Source organism: Nannobrachium achirus, assembly GCF_963921795.1.
Source record: "Nannobrachium achirus genome assembly, chromosome: 7".
Taxonomy (NCBI): Eukaryota; Metazoa; Chordata; class Actinopteri; order Myctophiformes; family Myctophidae; genus Nannobrachium; species Nannobrachium achirus.
In genome coordinates, this window is record NC_137816.1 from 71,802,740 (window position 1) to 71,828,907 (window position 26,168).

General features: G+C 40.4%; 1 protein-coding gene across 1 annotated transcript in view; it reads left to right on the forward strand.

Moving 5' to 3' along the window:
- Nucleotides 1–765: 765 nt before the first annotated feature.
- LOC308288965 (solute carrier organic anion transporter family member 3A1-like) overlaps nucleotides 766–26,168 on the forward strand; it is a gene marked incomplete at both ends in the record, with an annotated part of 94,427 nt that continues 69,024 nt past the window's right edge. The window contains 5 exons of the mRNA XM_080730438.1: nucleotides 766–771; nucleotides 2,351–2,527; nucleotides 13,378–13,455; nucleotides 15,064–15,317; nucleotides 25,211–25,378. Coding sequence (XP_080586564.1) covers nucleotides 766–771; nucleotides 2,351–2,527; nucleotides 13,378–13,455; nucleotides 15,064–15,317; nucleotides 25,211–25,378 — 683 coding nt within the window. The remainder of the gene's footprint in view (nucleotides 772–2,350; nucleotides 2,528–13,377; nucleotides 13,456–15,063; nucleotides 15,318–25,210; nucleotides 25,379–26,168) is intronic.

Sequence of the window (26,168 nt, forward strand, 5' to 3'; positions counted from 1 at the left end):
GTGTGTGTGTGTGTGTGTGTGTGTGTGTGTGTGTGTGTGTGTGTGTGAGAGAGAGAAAGAGAGATTGAATGACAGAACTATTAATTGACTGTATTGTGTAGTAATAATACTCAGAACATTAGCATGCCATACAGTTGAATTATGGCAAATTAAATGCATATTAATTCAAAACATTAAAATAAATATTGAATCGATTTGCCTAACAAATGGTGGGCATATTAGGCCTGCCATTCCTCTTGAAGAAGTCTTTTTCACTTTCATTTTAGCAACACACATACTGAGATACCAGTAGGTCGTTGTCGCCATTCAATGTGTTGATGGCAGTAGGTTTTTGTCACCATTCAATGGGTTGATGACAGTAGGTTTTTGTCACCATTCAATGTGTTGATGACAGTAGGTTTTTGTCATCATTCAGTAGGTTTTTGTCACCATTCAAAGTGTTGATGACAGTAGGTTTTTGTCATCATTCAATGTGTTGATGGCAGTAGGTTTTTGTCATCATTCAGTAGGTTTTTGTCATCATTCAATGGGTTGATGGCAGTGGGTTTTTGTCATCATTCAATGTGTTGATGGCAGTAGGTTTTTGTCACCATTCAAAGTGTTGATGACAGTAGGTTTTTATCATCATTCAATGTGTTGATGGCAGTAGGTTTTTGTCACCATTCAAAGTGTTGATGGCAGTAGGTTTTTGTCATCATTCAATTTGTTGATGGCAGTAGGTTTTTATCATCATTCAGTAGGTTTTTGTCATCATTCAATGCGTTGATGGCAGTAGGTTTTTGTCATCATTCAGTGGGTTGATGGCAGTAGGTTTTTGTCACCATTCAGTAGGTTGATGACATTAGGTTTGGGTTAGGGTTAGGGTTAGCGTTAACCCTAACCCATTTTTGTTTAACCCTTTTTGTCAGAATATTTTCGGCAGACAAATTTTCGGTACATCACTAATGGGCATTGGATACAGAACACCATATATGGGCATAAACGGGTGAAACAGTGCCCACATTTGACATCATTGTCTCCACCAGTCGAAGGCAGGGGGAGAGTATGTTTTCGCCCCTGTCCGTCCGTCCGTCCGTCCGTCCGTCCGTCCGTCCGTCCGTCCGTCCGTCCGTCCGTCGGTCCGTCCTCCGAGTTTGTGTACAGCTAATCTTGTTGGCCCGTTCGCTGCCAAAATGAGCACACACACTCCCTGGATGCCAATTCAGAACCTCTGCCCCACATTTTTCTAATGGCCCTGTTCTAGCGCCACCATGAGGCCGATGTTTGCAAAACACATTTCTGTTTCTATATCTGTACACTACAGATTTCGTCCAAAAAATCAAATCGGTAGACAGTGTCTCTACAGTCATGTGATCGACACGGATCTGTCTGATTGTCCATATTCCATCCTGATTGGCTGATATTGGCTTTCAAAGTTTGTAAGATTGGTCCATGTTGGACAAAATGCCTCAAATCACAAATGCAGAGTGCAATTAACATGAAATCGCGCACACACGTTCCCACTAGGCCGAAGATTTTTTTTTTAAATCAGCCTCATGCTATGGCTATAACAGGCCAATTTGTGGTTTTACCTATAACTCCACCGATCAGTTTCAAACTTTGTAAGCGCACTCCCTATAGGCCAAGGAAAAACCCTTTCCTTGTATTTTTCACATCAGCATTTTATAGCGCCACCAGGAGGCCGACTTATGTAAGACATATTTTTGGATATTACTCCTCCAGATTTTATCCAAAATTAACACAAATCAGTACACAGTATCTCTACAGTCATATGATCAAGACGGATCTGTCCCGTATTAAATATTCCATCCTGATTGGCTAAGATTGGCCTCCAAACTTTGCAGGATTGATCCTTTTCGAAAAAAATGCCTCAAATCAAACACAGCGTGCAATTGTAATGAAATTGTGCACGCACATTCGCAAAAGGCCAAGGAAGAAATTACACTACAACATGTTCAAATCAGCCTCATGGTGGCGCCATGAAAGGCCTAAGATTGGTGAAGAACACATGCCACCTTTTTTACATTGGCCTATTATAGCACCACCAGGACGCGTGGCTGGTGGAAACCTGTGCTCGGAAGAGCACTTCTTCTAGTTGATACTGCAGCATGTACTGCACATAATAGAATTATATATTATTACTTTAGTTCCATGGTTAAAAATGTCTAAACTTCTTTCTTCTTCGAATAGTTGATAGTAATCAGCAGCCCAATGTCTAAACTGAGTAAATATGGCATTGCTAAAATGTGTGTGTGTGTGTGTGTGTGTGTGTGTGTGTGTGTGTGTGTGTGTGTGTGTGTGTGTGTGTGTGTGTGTGTGTGTGTGTGTGTGTGTGTGTGTGTGTGTGTAGGTGGAGCGCGGCAGCGCGCACGGGAGTGTGCACGTGGTGGATGACGTGTCGGAGCGCAACGATGACGAAGAGGACGGTCAGAAGATGAAGAGCGCTTCCTGTTTCAGAAACATAAAGATCTTCCTTCTGAGTGAATGTGCTCTGATGCTGGCCCAGGGGACTGTAGGAGCTTATCTGGTAATATACTATATATACTACCTGTTAACTACCTGTATTCACTACCTATCTATCTATATACTACCTGTTAACTACCTGTATTCACTACCCATCTATCTATATACTACCTGTTAACTACCTGTATGCACTACCCATCTATCTATATACTACCTGTTAACTACCTGTATTCACTACCTATCTATCAATATACTACCTGTTAACTACCTGTATTCACTACCCGTCTATCTATATACTACCTGTTAACTACCTGTATGCACTACCCATCTATCTATATACTACCTGTTAACTACCTGTATTCACTACCCATCTATCTATATACTACCTGTTAACTACCTGTATTCACTACCTATCTATCTATATACTACCTGTTAACTACCTGTATTCACTACCTATCTATCTAAATACTACCTGTTAACTACCTGTATTCACTACCTATCTATCTATATACTACCTGTTAACTACCTGTATTCACTACCTATCTATCTATATACTACCTGTTAACTACCTGTATTCACTACCTATCTATCTATATACTACCTGTTAACTACCCGTATTCACTACCTATCTATCTATATACTACCTGTTAACTACCTGTATTCACTACCCATCTATCTATATACTACCTGTTAACAGTGTTGGGCAATATTACTTAGGAGAGTAATCGTTACTTATTACTTATTACTCCTTGGAAAAAGTAATAATATTATATTACTTATTACTTGGAATCAAGAGTAATATGTAATATATTAAGTTATATTACTTTTTTTTCTTTTCTTTTTTTTTAACCTGCAAAATCTGTTTAGCCAGCTCCTTTTAGAACTGAATCCAATTTATTGAAACAATAAGAGTCTCTGGGATGCGATTAAAGAAATTATAATTGCAGGCTTTGTAATTAATTAATCTCAATTAATCACATTTTAATCACACATCAATATTTGACCTGGGAACAGTTAGAAACTTTTTTAATGGATTTTATCAATTAATAATTAAGACATAATATATAACCCAACAAAACATTGCTTATTTTTTATTACATTTAAAACTCTCAGCTCTGTTGAAGACCCCTGCCTATATTATCCTTAAATAATAGGCTACATATTTTCTTTTCTGCCTAAAAAGTGTAGGCTATTTTAGACGTGAGGTGCAGGGGCTCTGGGTGTTCCCACTAAGGAAAGTAGGCTTTCAACTCCCTAAAACCGTCTATTTCGGTGAGTAGTTTTACATTTTACAACAGACATGATGCTTATTGGGCTCAGACAGTGGAGGCTACGCTAACTGGCTATTAGTGGCTAACAGCAGCAACTCAGTCCGCAGTGGTCCACGGTGGTCCCGCTGAGCTCCGCGGACGGTCCGCGGCGGACCCCCCCGCGACGGACCCCTCCGCGGCGGACCCCCGCGGACCCCTCCGCGGCCGAGAGGAGTGCTTGTAGATTGTAAATGTCCCATCCATGTAAGCGCGTCGCACGCTGATGCTCTCTCTGTGACTGTGAGTCTGTGACAGGCAGCGCAGCGCTGACACTGGTCTCATGACATAAGCAACGTCATAACTGTGCGCACTGCGCAAATGACTGATCTACAAGCTACATCGCATCTCTGTAGAAGTGTAGATGTATGTTGATGTCTTGTAGATCTGTTCTTTTTCTGCAATCGGCTAAAATGGCTAGTAACGGAGTAGCGAGGCTTTTTTTTGCGAAGTAAAGCGTTATATATTACCATTTTTTTTAGAGTAATACCTTATATTACTCGTTACTGGAAAAAGTAATAATATTACAGTAATATATTATTAGTAATTCGTTACTGCCCAACACTGCCTGTTAACTACCTGTATTCACTACCCATCTATCTATATACTACCTGTTAACTACCTGTATTCACTACCTATCTATCTATATACTACCTGTTAACTACCTGTATTCACTACCTATCTATCTATATACTACCTGTTAACTACCTGTATTCACTACCTATCTATCTATATACTACCTGTTAACTACCTGTATTCACTACCCATCTATCTATATACTACCCGTATTCACTACCTATCTATCTATATGTCTGAGTGAATGTGCTCTGATGCTGGCCCAGGGGACTGTAGGAGCTTATCTGGTAGGGTTAGGGTTAGAGCTATGTTTGAGGTTTCAGTGTTTAAAACGTTAATAATGATTGTATTTATCGTATGTTTCAGGTCAGTGTGTTAACGTTAATAATTATTATATTTTGGTGTGTTTCAGGTATCAGTTCTAACGACGTTAGAAAGACGCTTCATATAGATGTATTTATAGTTAATATTTATAGTTCTAACGATGTTAGAAAGACGCTTCATATAGATGTATTTATATTATGTTTTTCAGGTCAGTGTGTTAACAACGTTAGAAAGACGCTTCATATAGATGTATTTATATTATGTTTTTCAGGTCAGTGTGTTAACAACATTAGAAAGACGCTTCATAAAGATGTATTTATAGTAATATTCATGTGTTTCAGGTTTCAGTGTTAACAACGTTAGAAAGACGCTTCATATAGATGTATTTAGGGCCCGAGCACACACAGTGTGTGAGGACCCTATTGTATTTGCAAAGATTATTATTCTTCCGCCGAATGAATCGTGTTTTTGAGCCGCAAAACGTACTCCAAAAGTTGCGCAACTTTGCACACACATCACAAGTGGCGAAGAATTTCGTATTTAAAAATAATCAAAAGGGGGCGTGGCCTAATGGCTCAATAGCGCCCCCTACAAAACTTTGTGCCTCAAGCCCCACCATACGGTTTCACCTACACGTACGAAAATCGGTACACATCTGTATTGTGTCCGGACTCACAAAAAAGTCTCTCGGCGCCACGTCCGAAACCAAACAGGAAGTCAGCCATTTTGACTAATTAGTGGCGTTTTGGTGTATTTTTGGACGTTTTCACGTGTCGCACTTTAACGAACTCCTCCTAGGGGGTTAATCGGATCAACTTCAAGTTCGCTCGGCATACTCAAGACACCTTAACAATGAAAAGTTATCAAAATCGTGAGTTTTCGTAAAACGGCGTGCCCGTGGCGAAGGGTCAAACTTCCTTCACCAAACAGGAAGTGCCCCCTCTTCTGATTGGTCCATACTTGATTGTTCCTTTTTTTGGCTGTTACTCTTCAACCGTTTATCCTACAGAGTTGTGGCTGGTATCATATGACTTGATTAAGAGTAGCCTCGCGTAGCCAGGCTTACTCGTCTGCGAAGAGAAAAGCCTGGTGACAATAGAAGGCAGAAGACGTTCTGGGAGGGGGGGCTGAATTTTCCCGGAAGCTGTATTTTTTTCCACAGTGCGGTGTTCCTGCAAACGTATTCCCTGCACGAAAAAAGCTGGTCTGCGTCTCCTGCTCCGTCGGTTACGCTCGCAATAAACAATATACAAACAAAAACATTGATTCAAGCAATGTTACACCTATTCAGAGTGAGTTAAGAGCTACAATCTATTTTAGTTTTTTCGCTGGGGAATGTAAACAGACCCGCATCGCATGACGTAACTTCCGTTAACCGCAGCACTTCCGCTAGGAATTTTGACACACACCGGAAGCCCTATTGTCTACAGGGTGGATTAAGAGTCCTTAACCTTAATTGACGCTTCCTTCGCCAAACAGGAAGTGCCCTTCACCAAACAGGAAGTGCCTCTATAACTCATGAACCGTTTGTCGTACAGACTTGCGGCTGGTGTCATAAATTTTTTTTTCTCAAAATTTTTTTTTTCTCAAATTTTTTTTTTTCTCAAAAAATTTTTTTCTCAAATTTTTTTTTTCTCAAATTTTTTTTTTCTCAATTTTTTTTTCTCAAATTTTTTTTTTTCTCAAAACATTTTTTTTCTCAAATTTTTTTTTTCTCAAATTTTTTTTTTCTCAAATTTTTTTTTTCTCAAATTTTTTTTTTCTCAATTTTTTTTTTCTCAATTTTTTTTTTCTCAAAATTTTTTTTTTCTCAAAATTTTTTTTTTCTCAAATTTTTTTCTCAAAATTTTTTTTTCTCAATTTTTTTTTCTCAAAAGTTTTTTTTTCTCAAAAATTTTTTTTTCTCAAAAATATTTTTTCTCAAAAAATATTTTTTCTCAAAAAAATTTTTTTCTCAAAAAATTTTTTTTCTCAAATTTTTTTTTCTCAACATTTTTTTTTCTCAACATTTTTTTTTGAGAAAAACTTTAAACTATCGTTAAAGTGCGACCCGTGATAACGGCCAAAAATGCGCCAAAACGCCACTAATTAGTCGAAATGGTTGACTTCCTGTTTGGTTTCTGATTGCCTGCTGGCCTTGTGACGTGGGTAGAGCTGCGAGGGCCCGGTCATTGCTGCTTGCAGCTTTAATTAGGGCCCAAGCACACACAGTGTGTGAGGACCCTATTGTATTTGCAAAGATTATTATTCTTCCGCCGAATGAATCGTGTTTTTGAGCCGCAAAACGTACTCCAAAAGTTGCGCAACTTTGCACACACATCACAAGTGGCGAAAAATTTCGTATTTAAAAATAATCAAAAGGGGGCGTGGCCTAATGGCTCAATAGCGCCCCCTACAAAACTTTGTGCCTCAAGCCCCACCATACGGTTTCACCTACACGTACGAAAATCGGTACACATCTGTATTGTGTCCGGACTCACAAAAAAGTCTCTCGGCGCCACGTCCGAAACCAAACAGGAAGTCAGCCATTTTGACTAATTAGTGGCGTTTTGGTGTATTTTTGGACGTTTTCACGTGTCGCACTTTAACGAACTCCTCCTAGGGGGTTAATCGGATCAACTTCAAGTTCGCTCGGCATACTCAAGACACCTTAACAATGAAAAGTTATCAAAATCGTGAGTTTTCGTAAAACGGCGTGCCCGTGGCGAAGGGTCAAACTTCCTTCACCAAACAGGAAGTGCCCCCTCTTCTGATTGGTCCATACTTGATTGTTCCTTTTTTTGGCTGTTACTCTTCAACCGTTTATCCTACAGAGTTGTGGCTGGTATCATATGACTTGATTAAGAGTCCTTAACCTTAATTGACGCTTCCTTCGCCAAACAGGAAGTGCCCTTCACCAAACAGGAAGTGCCTCTATAACTCATGAACCGTTTGTCGTACAGACTTGCGCCTGGTGTCATAATTTTTTTTTTCTCAAAAATTTTTTTTTCTCAAACATTTTTTTTTCTCAAAAAATTTTTTTTTCTCAAAATTTTTTTTTTCTCAAAAATTTTTTTTCTCAATTTTTTTTTCTCAAAATTTTTTTTTCTCAAATTTTTTTTTTCTCAAATTTTTTTTTTCTCAAAAAATTTTTTTTCTCAAATTTTTTTTTTCTCAAATTTTTTTTCTCAAGTTTTTTTTTTCTCAAAAATTTTTTTTTCTCAAAAATCTTTTTTCTCAAACATTTTTTTTTCTCAAAAAATTTTTTTTCTCAAATTTTTTTTTTAACAAAAATTTTTTTCTCAAATTTTTTTTTTTCTCAACATTTTTTTTTGAGAAAAACTTTAAACTATCGTTAAAGTGCGACCCGTGATAACGGCCAAAAATGCGCCAAAACGCCACTAATTAGTCGAAATGGTTGACTTCCTGTTTGGTTTCTGATTGCCTGCTGGCCTTGTGACGTGGGTAGAGCTGCGAGGGCCCGGTCATTGCTGCCTGCATTGCATTTTTTTTCTCAAAAATCTTTTTTCTCAAATTTTTTTTTCTCAAATTTTTTTTTTCTCAAAATTTTTTTTTCTCAAAATTTTTTTTTTCTCAAATTTTTTTTTTCTCAAATTTTTTTCTCAAGTTTTTTTTCTCAAAAAATTTTTTTTCTCAAAAAATTTTTTTTCTCAAATTTTTTTTTCTCAAATTTTTTTTTCTCAAAACCCTTATTATTCTTATTCTTATTATTATTTTCCCGAAAGTAAATCGCGTTTTTGAGGCGCCAAACGTACTCCAAAAGTTGCGCAACTTTGCACGCACATCACAAGTGGCGAAAAATTACTTATTTAAAAAAAATTAAAAGGGGGCGTGGCCTAATGGCTCAATAGCGCCTCCTACAAAACTTCGTGCCTCAAGCCCCACCATGCGGTTTCACCCACAAGTACGAAAATCGGGGGTCCACATCTGTATCGTGTCCGGACTCCGGACTCACAAAAAAGTCTCTCGGCGCCACATCCGAAACCAAACAGGAAGTCAGCCATTTTGACTAATTAGTGGCGTTTTGGTGTATTTTTGGCCGTTTTCACTTGTCACACTTTAACGAACTCCTCCTAGGGGGTTAATCGGATCAACTTCAAGTTCGCTCGGCATACTCAAGACACCTTAACGATGAAAAGTTGTGCGAATCGTGAGTTTTCGTAAAACGGCGTGCCCGTGGCGAAGGGTCAAACTTCCTTCACCAAACAGGAAGTGCCCCCTCTTCTGATTGGTCCTTACTTGATTGTTCCTTTTTTTGGCTGTTACTCATGAACCGTTTGTCGTACAGACTCGCGGCTGGTGTCATAATTTTTTTTTTTATCAAAAATGTTTTTTTTATCAAAAAATCTTTTTTCTCAAAAATTTTTTTTTCTCAAAAATTTTTTTCTCAATTTTTTTTTTTCCTCAAAATTTTTTTTTCTCAAATTTTTTTTTCTCAAAAATTTTTTTCTCAAAATTTTTTTTCTCAAAAATTTTTTTTTTCTCAAAAACATTTTTTTTCTCAAAAACATTTTTTTTCTCAAATTTTTTTTTTCTCAAATTTTTTTTTTCTCAAATTTTTTTTTCTCAAAATTTTTTTTTTCTCAAATTTTTTTTTCTCAATTTTTTTTTCTCAAAATTTTTTTTCTCAATTTTTTTGTCTCAAATTTTTTTTTTCTCAAAAGATTTTTTTTCTCAAAATTTTTTTTTTCTCAAATTTTTTTTTCTCAAAAATTTTTTTTTCTCAAAAATTTTTTTTTGAGAAAAACTTTAAACTATCGTTAGAGTGCGACCCGTGATAACGGCCAAAAATGCGCCAAAACGCCACTAATTAGTCGAAATGGCTGACTTCCTGTTTGGTTTCTGATTGGCTGCTGGCCTTGTGACGTGGGTAGAGCTACGAGGGCCCGGTCATCGCTGCTTGCAGCTTTAATTAGGGCCCGAGCACACACAGTGTGTGAGGACCCTATTGTATTTGCAAAGATTATTATTCCGCCGAATGAATCGTGTTTTTGAGCCGCAAAACGTACTCCAAAAGTTGCGCAACTTTGCACACACATCACAAGTGGCGAAAAATTTCGTATTTAAAAAAAATCAAAAGGGGGCCTGGCCTAATGGCTCAATAGCGCCCCCTACAAAACTTCGTGCCTCAAGCCCCACCATACGGTTTCACCTACACGTACGAAAATCGTTACACACCTGTATCATGTCTGGACTCACAAAAAAGTCTCTTGGCGCCACTTCCGAAACCAAACAGGAGGTCAGCCATTTTGACTAATTAGTGGCGTTTTGGTGTATTTGGTAGTTTTCATGTGTCGCACTTTAACGAACTCCTCCTAGGGGGTTAATCGGATCAACTTCGAGTTCGCTCGGCATACTCAAGACAACTTAACGATAAAAAGTTGTGCGAATCGTGAGTTTTCATAAAACGGCGTGCCCGTGGCGAAGGGTCAAACTTCCTTCACCAAACAGGAAGTGCCACCTCTTCTGATTGGTCCATACTTGATTGTTCCTTTTTTTGGCTGTTACTCATCAACCGTTTATCGTACAGAGTTGTGGCTGGTATCATATGACTTGACTAAGTGTCCTTCACCTTAATTGGTTTAACTAAGCCCCGCCCCCTCTTCTGATTGGCCGAAACTTGATTGTTCCTTTTTTGGCTGTTACTCATCAACCGTTTATCGTACAGAGTTGTGGCTGGTATCATATGACTTGACTAAGAGTCCTTCATCTTAATTGGTTTAACTTAGCCCTGCCCCCTCTTCTGATTGGTCGATTATTGATAGTTCCTATTTGCTATCTTTTCAATGGTTTGTACTAAGTGCAATAGTGTAACTGTATCTAGGTGTAATAACTGTAATAGTGTAATAGCGCAAAAGTGTAATAGTGTAATAAGTGTAATAGTGTAATAGTGTAATAGTTTAATAGTGTAATAAGTGTAATAGTGTAATAGCGCAATAAGTGTAATAGTGTAATATCTCAATAAGTGTAATAAGTGTAATAGTGTACTAGTTTAATAAGTGTAATAGTGTAATAGTGTAATAAGTGTAATAGTGTAATAAGTGTAATAGTGTAATAAGTGTAATAGTGTAATAGTGTAATAAGTGTAATAGTGTAATAGTGTAATAAGTGTAATAGTGTAATAGCGCAATAAGTGTAATAGTGTAATAGCTCAATAAGTGTAATAGTGTAATAAGTGTAATAGTGTAATAGCGCAATAAGTGTAATAGTGTAATAGCGCAATAAGTGTAATAGTGTAATAGTGTAATAAGTGTAATAGTGTAATAGTGTAATAGTGTAATAAGTGTAATAGTGTAATAGCGCAATAAGTGTAATAGCGTAATAAGTGTAATAGTGTAATAGTGTAATAGTGTAATAGTGTAATAAGTGTGATAGTGTAATACGTGTAATAGTGTAATAGCACAATAAGTGTAATAGTGTAATAGTGCAATACGTGTAATAGTGTAATAGCGCAATAAGTGTAATAGTGTAATAGCACAATAAGTGTAATAGTGTAATAAGTGTAATAGTGTAATAGTGTAATAAGTGTAATAGTGTAATAGCACAATAAGTGTAATAGTGTAATAGTGCAATAAGTGTAATAGTGTAATAAGTGTAATAGTGTAATAGCGCAATAAGTGTAATAGTGTAATAGCTCAATAAGTGTAATAGTGTAACAGCACAATAAGTGTAATAGTGTAATAGTGTAACAGCACAATAAGTGTAATAGTGTAATATGTGTATTAGTGTAATAGTGTAATAGCGCAATAAGTGTAATAGTGTAATAGTGTAATAAGTGTAATTGTGTAATAGTGTAATAAGTGTAATAGTGTGATAGCGCAATAAGTGTAATAGCGTAATAAGTGTAATAGTGTAATAGTGTAATAGTGTAATAAGTGTGATAGTGTAATATGTGTAATAGTGTAATAGCACAATAAGTGTAATAGTGTAATAAGTGTAATAGTGTAATAAGTGTAATAGTGTAATAGCACAATAAGTGTAATAGTGTAATAAGTGTAATAGTGTAATAAGTGTAATAGTGTAATAGCACAATAAGTGTAATAGTGTAATAGTGCAATAAGTGTAATAGTGTAATAGTGTAATAGTGTAATAAGTGTAATAGTGTAATAGCGCAAAAACTGTAATAGTGAAATAAGTGTAATAGTGTAATAGGGCAATAAGTGTAATAGTGTAACTGCTGCCCCTTGTGATGTGGGTAGAGCTCCGAGGGCCCGGTCATCGCTGCTTGCAGCTTTAATTATAGTTAATATTTATAGTTATATTCTTCATATAGATGTATTTATAGTTAATATTTATAGTTATATTCATATAGATGTATTTATAGTTAATATGTATAGTAATATTCTTCATATAGATGTATTTATAGTTAATATTTAGGGCCCGAGCACACACAGTGTGTGAGGACCCTATTGTAATTGCAAAGATTATTCTTATTCTTATTTTCCCGAAAGTAAATCGCGTTTTTGAGCCGCAAAACGTACTCCAAAAGTTGCGCAACTTTGCAAGCACATCACAAGTGGCGAAAAATTACGTAATAAAAAAAAATGAAAGGGGGCGTGGCCTAATTGAGCAACAGCGCCCCCTACAAAATTTCAACGCAACAGCCCCACTATACGGTTTCACCCACAAGTACGAAATTCGGTACACATCTGTATCATGTTCGGACTCACAAAAAAGTCTCTTGGCGCCATGTCCGAAACCAAACAGGAAGTCAGCCATTTTGACTAATTAGTGACGTTTTGGCGCATTTTTGGCCGTTTTCACGGGTCGCACTTTTACGAACTCCTCCTAGGGGGTTAATCGGATCAACTTCAAATTCGCTCGGCATACTCAAGACACCTTGACGATGACAAGTTGTGCGAATCGTGAGTTTTCGTAAAACGGCGTGCCCGCAGCGAAGCGTCAAACTTCCTTCGCCAAACAGGAAGTGCCTCTATAACTCATGAACCGTTTGTCGTACAGACTCGTGGCTGATATCATATGAATTGATTAAGAGTCCTTAACCTTAATTGGCACTTCCTTCGCCAAACAGGAAGTGCCCGTCGCCAAACAGGAAGTGCCTCTATAAATAATGAACCGTTTGTCGTACAGACTCGTGGCTGGTATCATATGAATTGATTAAGAGTCCTTAACCTTAATTGGCACTTCCTTCGCCAAACAGGAAGTGCCCTTCGCCAAACAGGAAGTGCCTCTATAAATAATGAACCGTTTGTCGTACAGACTCGTGGCTGGTGTCATATGAATTGATTAAGAGTCCTTAACCATATTTGACACTTCCTTCGCCAAACAGGAAGTGCCCTTTGCCAAACAGGAAGTGCCTCATTACCTCATGAACCGTTTGTCATACAGACACATGGGTGGCGTCATATGGCTTGATTAAGAGTCCTTAAGCTTAATTGGTTTAACTAGCCCCGCCCCCTCTTCTGATTTGCTGCTGCCCCTTGTGACGTGGGTAGAGCTGCGAGGGCCCGGTCATTGCTGCTTGCAGCTTTAATTATACTTATATTCATGTGTTTCAGGTATCAGTGTTAACGACGTTAGAAAGACGCTTCATATAGATGTATTTATAGTTAATATTTATAGTAATATTCATGTGTTTCAGGTTTCAGTGTTAACAACGTTAGAAAGATGCTTCATATAGATGTATTTATAGTTAATATTTATAGTTATATTCTTCATATAGATGTATTTATATCATGTGTTTCAGGTTTCAGTGTTAACAACGTTAGAAAGACGCTTCGCTCTCCAAAGCGCCGACGCCGGCCTCATCGCCAGCAGCTTTGAGGTGGGAAACCTCCCTTCCTGTCATGTGACTCTGTTTACTTTCTGTCATGTGACTCTGTTTACCGTTAGTGCCTGTTGAGATCATAGACATAGAAAGGTGCGTAAAGGGAAACCCTGTGCATTGCTTCCACGTGTGTCACACATACAGACGTTGCTAGGCCAATCAGAGGCAGGTGGGGGTGTGTCACACATACAGACGTTGCTAGGCCAATCAGAGGCAGGTGGGGGCGGGTCTTTACGTACGTAGCCTGCTTCCAGACCAGAGACTTTGCCCACTCTCAGAGTGGGCGGGGTCTCTGGTCTGGAGCTGAGTACATGAATCAGCATTTATTTTCGGCTGCTCCAATGAGCGCAGGGGGTGGGGGTGGGTCTAACGAATTTCCAATCCGCGCAGCAGTTGAAACGATTCAAACGAAGTTCACACACACAGGCAGGCTGAGGAAGGCACACACACACACACACACACTCCGCGACCGTGCGTCGCGTCCACCGTGCGTCGCGATCACTCTTGCGCGGATAAAAAGTCACTCCCCCATAAATGGCTTAGAATAGGGCACAGGTTCAGACTACTGCGTGAGCTGAGTCTTAGATCAGGCTAAGCCTGACACTCAGCCTGAATTACATTTCGTTTCACTCCATTATTCAGTCTGAAATCGCTTTTATCTGCAGAGGTTTCTGGGATGGGCGTTGCCAAAGAGGCAGTCTTCCGCGATTGGTTCACCGTCTGACCAACACAACAGTAGCAAAGCAGATGACGTAGTGTGGTTATGTGTGGCTGGCTAGTGGCTAGCCTGTTGCTTGCTAGTGCTACTTGCTAACCAAAGAAACAGCAGAATAGGAGCACAATGAATTAGTAATCAAACACAACATAACATGTCTGCTACTGATGTTTCATAGCGAGATCGATACGATCGCATGTTACCGCGACGGGCGACGTGATGTTTATGTTTGGGAATGTGCGGTCTGGCGGCGGCGCTGGGTTACATGGAATCACACGAGTTCTGGGAAACCCCCCCCCCCCCCCCCCCCCCACGCTGATCACAAGACGCTGATTCGCCGTACGGATTTCCAAACAAGGAAAACCTCTTCAGTGAGAGCAACACCAGACTCCCTGAATCGCCAAAACTACATTTTAAAGTGGTGTGGCAGGCGATTCAGGGTCTGAACCAGGCTATGTGAGCACCTGTTTCCCGCGCAACATCAGGAAATGGATGTATTGATAAGTCACGGAAAAGACGAGTTGTGATTGGCCAGTAGTCACATTGACTGGCAGCACTCCCTTGGTTCTTCCAGGAAGTCCAGACGACACTTTTTTCACGTCGCTCCAACGAGGCTCCAGCTTTTCATATCTGTGGTTGAGAAGCTGCCAAGATCACACAAGTCACGTGTCTTCTTCTAAAAAGCCACTAGATTGCACATCACTGCTTTTTATTATTGTTTATAATGTATATATTTTTGTTTATTTTGTTGCTGAGTGAAGTCATATAATATATATAATATATATAATAATAATATAATAAAGTCAGTGAGTGAGATGAAAAAACCTGGGTCAATCCCAACAGGCACTAACGGTACTTCCTGTCCTGTGACTCTGTTTACTTCCTGTCAGGTGGGGAACCTAGCTCTCATCCTATTCGTCAGTTACTTCGGGGCTCGCGCCCACCGGCCTCGCCTGATTGGCTGTGGCGGCATCGTGATGGCGCTGGGGGCGTTGCTGTCGGCGCTGCCAGAGTTCCTGTCCCATCAGTACGAATACCACAGCCTGGACGGCTGGAGGCAAGACCCGGACCAAAGCCCAGGAGCTGGGAGGGATCTGTGCTACAACGCCTCCATCAGGACGGAGGGGAAACAGCAGGGCAGCAGGTAAGACCAGGACTGGATCCTACTAGACTGGCTCCGCCCACTCATTCAAATATTTCACGGCTCACAAGTTGTGATTAAGCAACAAGGGCCAGGTATGCAAATGAAGGGCGGGGCATCACCTTTGCACTGTTCTGATTGGTTGTAACCACCCCTTAAAGAGTCATGAAACACAAAATCTCTCTCTCTCTCTCTCTCTCTGTATATATCCATATATCTATATATATCTATATATATATATATATATATATATATACTGTGTGTGTACCAGGCTGGTACCATTATGAATGAATGGTATGAATGGTGCTGTCCTTGTCCTATCATTATTATAAACTAGAAGCGGCAACCTGGCCAACTCGGGAAAAATTTAAATAGGGAAATTTCGCGATGTTTGAAACGCTGAGGAAGGCCAGTAGGCCGAAACGCGTCCGTTTCTCTAAATAGACTGCTGCTGCTGTGCATGCTTAAATAAATAAATAATTTTAAAAAGTCATCATTCAAGAGAGTGCGGATATTCCCTTCATTCTGAATTCTACTAGAATCTGCACCAAAGAAACTACAGACCTCTCCACAAGACTCCAGCAGAGAGCGCGCCTTCTCCTAATGGTACTGAACCAGTTAGGAGTTCTATTGTTCTAAATTTCGCGACGCCCCAGCTGCCTTAAAGTTAAAGCTCCAAACAGCCCAGAACAAACTAATTAGGGTTGTGCTTGGTCTTCCACCTCAGACCCACCTTACCGATCATCACCACGAAAGCGTGGGGTGGCTCAAAGTAGCTGACAGAGTACAGCATCTTGCAATGGGCCTGGTGTACAAGATACACTACACCTCCAAGATACCCATGTACCTGACAAACTACTTCTTAAAGGTCAAGGATGTTCACGATCACAACACCAGAGGCAGCTCCACTAATCTAGCCTGATACATCAGTCCGCACATCACCACCCCCTGCTGGTGGGTGGTGTGTAGTGTGGACTGAACCCGTAGATATTTTATTTCATTTCAAGCTCGCCCGAGGAGCGGGCGAATTGAATGGGCCAATCAGGGTTGTATGCTTGGGGCACGTGGTTTGGCTGCTCCGGTCCCAGCCCCCTCCAAACAGAGCTCTTCTGCCCACGTCAGAGCAGTGTAGGCCCACGTGAGATTCACTAGTGGACTCTGATTGGTGTCCTCTGCCCACGTGAGAGTCTAGTGGACTCTATTGGTCCGTGAAAACTGTCATGGCGGAGTCAGACTCGACTCGTATTATTTTAATAAACGATACAATAGTGCCGTTTCATCACGTTTTAATACCATTTTGCACTAACGTAAACATGCAGTCATATAATATGTTATGAGAAATAACGTATTTTTGCAATGTCACGCCACGTCGCCGTCGCGCGCGCGCGTGTGTGTGTGTGTGTGTGTGTGTGTGTGTGTGTGTGTGTGTGTGTGAGTGTGTGACGTCAATAGGCTTTAGCCCGCCCACGCTGAAGTAGAATCTCCGTCCGCAATCTCAGACTCCCTCCCGAAGTGAAACGTAATGATGAGTCTGGCGCTTGCAGTCAGGCAACCACTAATCATCATCAACGTAGATGCAATCTGGGAACCCATCGTCAAAGAAGAAAGTGCGACACCTATCGGTCTGTCTCTCTTCCTTTGACTCTGGGTTAGAGAGAAAAAGGGGCGGGGATACATGGAATTCCCCGGTTGAGAACGAATTTTAAAACTAGTTCCGCTTGAAAGCTGGTCCGCTCCTTGGTTTGGTTCCCTCCCGAAACTGCTATAGCGGAACTGCTACTCTACACACGGAACACAACAGACAATAACAACAATGGCGCAACATGGATGCTACTGTGGACGAGGAACTGTTTTCTAGCGTGCTTACAAGAGTTTCTCAGTTGCACAATATTGAACGATTAAAACCTCTTCAGTACTTGATCGGCGACGACGGCGAGTTGTTTTGCTGCCTGGATTTGGAAAAAAGCCTGGTATCCTGCTTTCCCAGAGAGAATGAACAAGGACCCCATCTGCTACTGACCAGTGACCAAGACACGACGAATTTACCCACATTAAGCAAACGTTTATATAGCCTCGGATGTCATGGTGTGTTGCAATACAGTGGATTGATGTTTTAAATCAATATGGGATGTTATGATAGTGTACATTACAACTTGGCTAACTGCAGTAAGCTAGCGTGTTAGCATACGACCGTATTTTTAACATAACAAAAGACACCTGTAGCAAGTTTCTAGCTGTGATGTGTGATTTTACTAATACTAGCGTGCTTAGGCAATAGGCAGTAGTGGGGAAAGTACTTGCATTCTTTGCATGTAAGTGGAAGTCTTGTATTCAAAATGTACTTGAGTAAAAGTATAAAAGTATTGGTATCAAAATGTACCAAAACAGAAAGTAGTACTCAAAGTAGGCTACCCATTATGCAGAATGTAACCACGGTGTTCAAATAAGTGTAGTAGTGATTGTACGCTATTTTTCAATATCTTGTCCTGTGTCACACAAGATGATGTTATGCTATGAAATAAACAGGTCGTTTTTATTTATAGAATAATCTCTCAATAACAGACTCTTTTTCATTTTATTTGATGATGGTTAGCCGTATTGTTTATAGAATAAACCCTACAGTTACGCGTTGCATTTATGTAGGCCTACTGTATACTATGTTTACAATGTGTATGATTCTCTCTGTATAATAAACATTTGGTTTGATTAACAAATGTTATGTATCGTTCTATGCACAGATAATGTTCAGTTTCAGTTTCAGTTTCAGTTTATTTTTATTTATAGCACTTCACAACAGGGCAATACAAACAAAATTTCAAAAGAATAAAAACAATCAAATGTGAAAAACAACAAAAAACAGTCAATTGTGAAGAACAACCAAAATAGGACATATAGAGATAAGGCAACACAATGTTAAATGTTAAAATCCAATGTTAAAAACCATGGGGTAATAGGATTTGGTCATGACAGTGTTCATGGGCTATGGCAAACCGTAGTGCAGGCAGAAGAGGTGGGTTTTTAGCTTAGATTTAAAAGTGTCTAGGGAGTTGGCATCCCTGACAGCTTGAGGGAGAGCATTCCAGAGATGAGGGGCACGGTGTGTAAATGCTCTGCCCCCAACGGTTACTTTATTGGGTGTTGTGGCTGTGAGCTGACCGGCATCCTGAGACCGTAGTGGTCAGTGCTTAATTTGTGCCGGATCAAGCCGGATCTTGTTCCGGTACCTCACTTTTTCTGACCGGCACCTATTTCATTGGATCCGCCACCTATTTGATTTTGAATCAAGGATCCGGGACCTTCCCTGTCAATAAAAATCTATAAATAAACTGTTTTTTTAATCTATGTTCTCTCTGTTTTATGTTGTTCTGGTGTGACCCTTGTTTGATAATTTTTTTAATATTTGTATGCGTTTTAATCTGAAAAACAAAATAGGGGTTTGACAAACATCAATCACGTGATGACACAGGTTCACGCAACTAGTTGTTTTGTTTCCGCCTCGGTCGCACGCTGCACTGCACACTGCACAGGGAGTTTACCATGGAGTTTACCGGGCAACAAAACAATACGCAAGCAAGCGGCTGCTAAAATGTCAAAGCGACAGACTAAACTTTAACGTTCTTCAAACCAGTCGGTCAGCCAGACCCCAAACAGGCCAAAGTTATTTCGGCAGATAGCGACAGGCCGACAGCACAGCAGCAGCGGGGCTCTGTGCTGTAAACAGCGGCACAGATGAGGAGGAGGAGGGGGCAGCCACTGGCATGATGACACCCGATGACCAGCACGGGGAACGAGAGGAGGAGGATGAGGAGGATAAATCAGAGAGTGAGGACGAAGGAGGTGGTGAGGAGGACAGGACAGCAGCGACAGGTGAAAGGGGGCTCCTTAGTACTGCAGGGGGGATTTGGACCGAGGCTCAGTTCAATGCCATAAAAGGCTTTTAAGCACACGTTGTTAAAGGACCCCTTACATCTAACAACTTTGTAAAGATTTCTCAATCGTAATAAAATCGGGGCTATTTGCGGCGCGCTCCCGTGACTCAGTCTTTACTCAATCGTTAAATGTGAGGTAGTGGTCCGACTCGATTTTTACCCCGATTTGAGACCCAGATTATGTTACGAGAATATCAAACTGGTTTAATATTTTCACAAATCGGGGCTGAGTGAATGAATACAATGACGTAGCCTATAGCCTACAACCAAAACAGAACAAGCCAAAAGCCAAGCCATTCATTCCCCAAAAGACGCTGCCTGAGCTGCCAGCCTGGTCGTTGTTGGTGCGGCTACTACGACAGCCCTTTATTAGTTATTTCTCCGCGTTTCCATTATTCCAAACATTCAACTCGTTGATAATAGTTGATGGGATCGATCTGCGCCGGCTGAGACGAGAAAACTAGAGAGGAGAGGCACAGAGGGCTGAGGGAGGAAGGCGGAGCTTGGTGTGCGTGTGTGCGTGCGTGTGTGCACATGTGGAAAAAGTAATCAAGTAAAAGTATCAATACTGCAATACTGTGATGCGACGCGCTGTGACTGAGCTTGTAGATCGGCTATTTTCATTTATGGTTAGCCTAATGCTTTATAATAATATTATAATGTATTTAGGAACACAAGGCTATATAATAGGCATATTTCAGCAAATAAAAGGGAATCTTGAACCAGTCTTTACAAAATCTTTAGAGGCATACACATCTAACAACTGAAATCTTTGAAAAATCATCCTACAGTCTTTGGGGAGTCTTTTTCAAATCTTATAGTGTGAGGGGTAGTCTTTAAGAAATCTTTCCCAAATCTGTCCACAATCTTACCAAAGTTGTTAGGTGTAAGGCTAGCTTAACTTGCATTTATCTTGTGCATTGTTATTGATTTAGAGCCATGAGTAAATGCTGTGAATGAGTGTAAAAATGTCCCTTCGCTGCGTGGGTATGATTAGCGTGAGTCGTGACATTGCTTGCTCTGTTGCTCAGGGACAGCGCTGTTTTGTGTGTGTGTGTGTGTGTGTGTGTGTGTGTGTGTGTGTGTGTGTGTGTGTGTGTGTGTGTGTGTGTGTGTGTGTGTGTGTGTGTGTGTGTGTGTGTGTGTGTGTGTGCGCGCGTGCGTGCGCTGATGGACAGAGAAGTGAGAGAACGTGTCACCCAGTTTAGGCTTGCTTTTTTAAAATAAAACTTCCAGTCCTAATTATAGGCTATGTCCCCTCCATTGAAGGGAAACTACATTAAATGAAGACCGGAGGACAGGAGAGCCAGTGAGAGTACTGTGAGACAGGAGGGGGGAGACCTTTGTGACGATGAAGAACTCATAGAACTGATTGCAACATCTCTGGAAAAAGATGTCATGTGTCTGAATTTGCAAGCATATAAAGAGGATTCAGTTAGTCATGGACAAAACACACGTGAACAAGAAAAGGAAATGCATCCTTGTTACACAGGACAATTAATCAGATTGAATCTGAATCTGCTTTTGTTGGACTGGACATTAGTGATATTACTGTTGTACACTGATATTTTGGTTAGCAACAGTGAGTTTGGCACTTTGGCTGTGTGTGCAGTGTTCTTACAAATACATTTTCACTTTACTATTTTGATACACCACACCTCTGTTGAAACAGATAAGATAATTATTCTATTGCACTGTGCAGTAGTGCTGTTTATATATGGTCATCTATGTTTTCGTCCTTCCAAATAGAGACTTTTTTGGCTTCTGTGATGCTTTATTGGTGTGCGTGCGTGCGTGCATGCACGCGTGTGCGCGCGTGTGCACGTGTGTGCATGTGCGCGTGTGCACGCGAAACCTAGGATCCCCCACCTTTTCATTGACAAATTAAGCACTGGTAGTGGTCTTCCTGGGATGTATGGTTTTATTAAGTCCGACATGTAGGATGGGGAGAGTCCGTGTAGGGCTTTGAAAGTCAGGAGCAGGACCTTGAAGTCGGCTCTTGCCTGTATTGGTAGCCAGTGAAGTGCTATGAGTGTTGGTGTGATGTGATCGTATTTCCTTTTTCTGGTTAGTACTTTGGCTGCAGCGTTTTGGACTAGCCTGAGGCCATGTGTTGCTGTTAGTGGTAGTCCAGAGAAAAGTGTGTTACAGTAATCTAATCTAGATGTGATGAATGCGTGGACCAGGGTTTCAGCGTCCGTGAGTGATAATATTGGGCGGATTCTAGCTAAGTTGCGTAGGTGGAAGAAGGCAGATTTTGTGATGCTTTTTATGTGGTGTGTGAAGGATAATGACGGGTCAAATACTACTCCTAAGTTTCTGATAGTGGGTTTATGATATATTGAACAGCCATCCAGATTTAGAGTTAGGTTATTGAACAGATGTGTGTGTTTGACTGGACCGACCAGCAGCATTTCTGATTTTGCTGAGTTTAGGAGCAGAAAGCTATTGTTCATCCATATCTTGACTTCTTTGAGACAGTTTTCAAGGTTATGGAGGCTGGATGGGTTGTTTACTGTGATGGGGATGTAAATTTGGGTATCGTCTGCGTAACAGTGATAGTTTATGTTGAATTTCCTGAAGATGTCCCCTAGTGGTAGCATATATAGGCTGAAGAGGAGTGGGCCAAGAACAGAGCCTTGTGGGACGCCGTATTTTACACTGGAGTAATCTGATGTGAAGTTATTGAAAGATACACACTGTTGCTTAATGTGTATGCCTATGGTACTCTTAATATTTAATGTTAATGTTAGTATGAAGCTATAATTATAAAGCTTACTGTACATGGATGGACTGAAAAGCTAATGAGAGGTTGTGACTGTTTAGCATAGACTACATCCGATCTGCATTTAAATAAGCTGTGTTGGAATGTGTCAATGGCTTGTGAAAATCAAAGAATGCCACTTTCAATGTGAAACCCATTTAGATTGAAATGGTGGGTCAATGAATAATTCGCTTTATAGTAGCATACTTTATATCAGAAACGAAAATGTACAGTGTAGCTACAACTTGATGATGGGTAAGATAAGATGTATAGGCACAATCAGGAACCACAATCAGGAGACGTTCATAGAAATTGTCAAAATAATTATCACTAAAAGCTGTGGGGGAAAATGAAGTTGTCCCAGAAGGCCCCATGACGCCGCGACCTCGAGTGATGCGTGAAGTACGGGCCATTGAGGTAGGTCTCCTGCCAACAATGCTATGAATACAGCAAACGGCCGGAGCGGATTCTTTAAAAGAAATCGAGTGATAGTGTACATGTTTTTGGCCATGCGCTTTATACATTTATGCTTTACTTTCTCAAAAGAGAGTGTACAATCGTAATCAGTGGTGTAAAAAGTACTCAAATATTTTACTTAAGTAAAAGTATCAATACTGCAATGTAGAAATACTCTGTTCCAAGTAAAATTCCGTTTCAAAATGTACTTGAGTAAAAGTACACAAGTATTGGCATCAACATATACTTAAAGTACTAAAAGTAAAAGTAGAAAATGTTTGAAAAAAGCAGATCTATAAGCTCACAACACGTTGCGATGCGACACGTGAGCTTGTAGATCAGCTATTTTTAAATAGCCTGTCTAGGAATAAAATAGGGCTAGTTATTAATGTATGTTTTATAATATAATAATTTAATACATGAGTCTTTAGACTAGAAGTTGCAACGTTTACATTTACTCTATACTAATAACCAGTAAGACTCCCTAATCGGGAGATAAGCGACCGTTGGTCGCTTATCTCCACAAATAGGCCAAAAGTTTGTTTTACCAATTATCAAGACATACGGGCAGTTGACAGTTTGCCATGGTTACTCATTGAAGTTGAATCTCCATATATGGAGATAACCTACGCATCACACTAAGTCTGACCTCACCAGCCCATATTTGGGCATGAGCAACTTATGTCTCCATATATGGAGATATGATGACATCACACAGTCCTCAGCCGATGATGTGGCGTGATGTCATACAATACACAAACGAGCCCTACAGTATAAAGGGCAATTCTTGCCAGGAAAGAAGCATTTCTTCGACTCAGACCTTATCGCCAGGGTTGGCTTATAGCAGCTGTCGGTAGGACCATATATGGATTCTGTTAGTGTGGATCTCCTAACAGGGCATCATCTGGGATACAATCCCTTTTATGCCCATATATGGAGATCCCTAACATAATCCCTTTCATGCCCATATATGGAGATCCCTAACAGAATCCCTTTTATGCCCATATATGGAGATCCCTAACAGCATCCCTTTTATGCCCATATATGGAGATCACTAACAGCTAACAGAATCCCTTTTATGCCCATATATGGAGATCCCTAACAGAATCCCTTTTATGCCCATATATGGAGATCCCTAACAGAATCCCTTTTATGCCCATATATGGAGATCCCTAACAGAATCCCTTTTATGCCCATATATGGAGATCCCTAACAGAATCCCTTTTATGCCAGTTGGTTGCTAGGGTAAAAAAACATGGTTGCTATGGTAAACAGTTGGTTGCTAGGGTAAACAGTTGGTTGCTAGGGTAAAACCATGGTTGCTAAGGCGGTTGCTAACGTACACTAACAGACCAGCAACAACAGACTGTTGCCACAGCAACGTACACAAAGGTTTGTGTACACATGTGGTGTGATGTCATACTGAAGATATATGACATCACACCGTACACAAACAAAGGTGTGACGTGTGACGTGTGACGGACGGACGGCCGGTGGAGGTTTTCATAGTAAACTGCTCCCTGACGGTCGCAATAACAATACACTAATCTAAATTCATATATTGCTGCACTTTACTGTAGAATAACAAATGTAGTTTGTATGCCATTCTTCCTTTCATTTAATTCTATTGTTATGCACAACGATTTCCAAAAGCATTCTTTGATTGTGCAAATAATTGAAAGTGGCAATATGAAACCCATAAATTGTTTGGAAAACCGGGTGGGTCAATGAATATTTAAATGGGGCAATTCGCTTGTCTATATAGACTACAGAGGGATTTATTTAGCTGCCCAAGATATGTGTACAACTTGAAAGATGGTTTGTTTCCATCGTGAGGGGGAATGCATAGTCGACGCACACATTAGATCCCGCCCACTATGTTTGATTGGGCAAAAGCGCTGCCTGTCTCCAGACTTGGGTTCCGCCCAAAATCCCTCCTGTGATTTTCGTCTATGACAGACTCAGTAGCGTAGCGTTCTCTGAGGCTGTCTCGAGAGATTAACGTAGATGTAACACTAAACAAGGCGCTAACTCGTTCTCCTGCTATACCATCAACATGTGGAAGGCCCTTCCACAAGCCTTAAAGGAGAGCAAATCCCTAGCCTCCTTTAAATTGGTATGAAAAGTCACCTTCAGACAGCTGCTACCCGTGACTTGTAATTAGACTAAGCCCCCATGGTCTCCCCCCCCCCCCCCCCCCCCTTTTTTTTTCTTTTTTTTTCTGCCTTTGTATTTGATGTTATGCTTTTGAAACTGATATTATCCTAGATAAAGTATGTTCTATCCGTCTGTCTTTCAATGTTATATGAGATACTTTAAGTGTGGTTCCTGTGGAAATAAGCCTCGGCTTTCTAGGATCTCCTTTTAGTTGACCTTGTACCAGTAATTTGTACTGTCATGAAACTGTACTTTTTTCTATTGCAAACTTTTAATACATTCTTCAATCAATCAATCAATGAATGCCCCACCCTTTAATGCAAACCCCATTTACCTGTTGTCATAGGACCCGTTTTGACCTTCTGTTTGCCTGTGTCTACATATGCCCATATATGGAGATCTCTGCAGACACAGTGCCGGTTCCGGAAAACTCTGATGTGATGTCAGAATGCCCATATGTGGAGATATAAATCTATCTGTGTCCATTTTATGCCCATATGCCCATATATGGAGATCTCTGTATCTGTCTGTGTCCCTTGTATGCCCATATATGGAGGCTGGTACCATTATGTATTATTGTCACCTGACAGGAAGTGTGGAGACAAGGCCAACACAGACAGGATGTACTTGTTGCTGATTGGTGCTCAGGTTCTGCTGGGGATCGGAGCCACGCCCGTTCAGCCTCTGGGCGTGTCTTATATCGACGACCATGTAAGGAGAAAAGACTCCTCCCTGTATATAGGTATGTCCTTATATAGGTATGTCCTTATATAGGTATGTCCTTATATAGGTATGTATTATTATATACTTATTATGTCTTACATCGATGACCATGTAAGAGAAAAGACTCCTCCCTGTATATAGGTATGTCCTTATATAGGTATGTATTATTATATACTTATTATGTATTATATGGACGACCATGTAAGGAGAAAGACATATACTTATACATAGGTATGTGTGGATGTTATATGCATATTTATTATCAAAACCTCCACCGTCTGTCAGTCTGTCTGTCAGTCTGTCAGTCACGCGTCACACTGTTGCCCTTCTCATATCTCCGCCTTTTTTCTTTTTTTAAACACATTTTTGGACACTGCTCCTACAGATTTTGCCCTAAATCATGCAAATCGGTACACAGTATGTCTAAAGTCATGTCATCAACATGGATCTGTCCCGTTTAGCACCACCATCAGGCTGATTTTTACATGCGACCTGACGGTCGCTTATCTCCCGATTTAGGGAGTCTTACTGGTATATCCTTATACATGGTTCATCTAATTGTAACTCTGTGAGGGTACAGATGAAACCACAGGGATCGGTACCCTCTCTGTGAGGGTACAGATGAAACAGGGATCCGGTACCTCTCTGTGAGGGTACAAATGAAACCACAGGGATCCGGTACCCTCTCTGTGAGGGTACAAATGAAACCACAGGGATCCGGTACCCTCTCTGCCTAGACATTTATATCTATTATGTACCCTATGCTCTCTCTCTGTGTCTCTCTCTCTCTCTCTCTCTCTCTCTCTCTCTGTGTCTCTCTCTCTC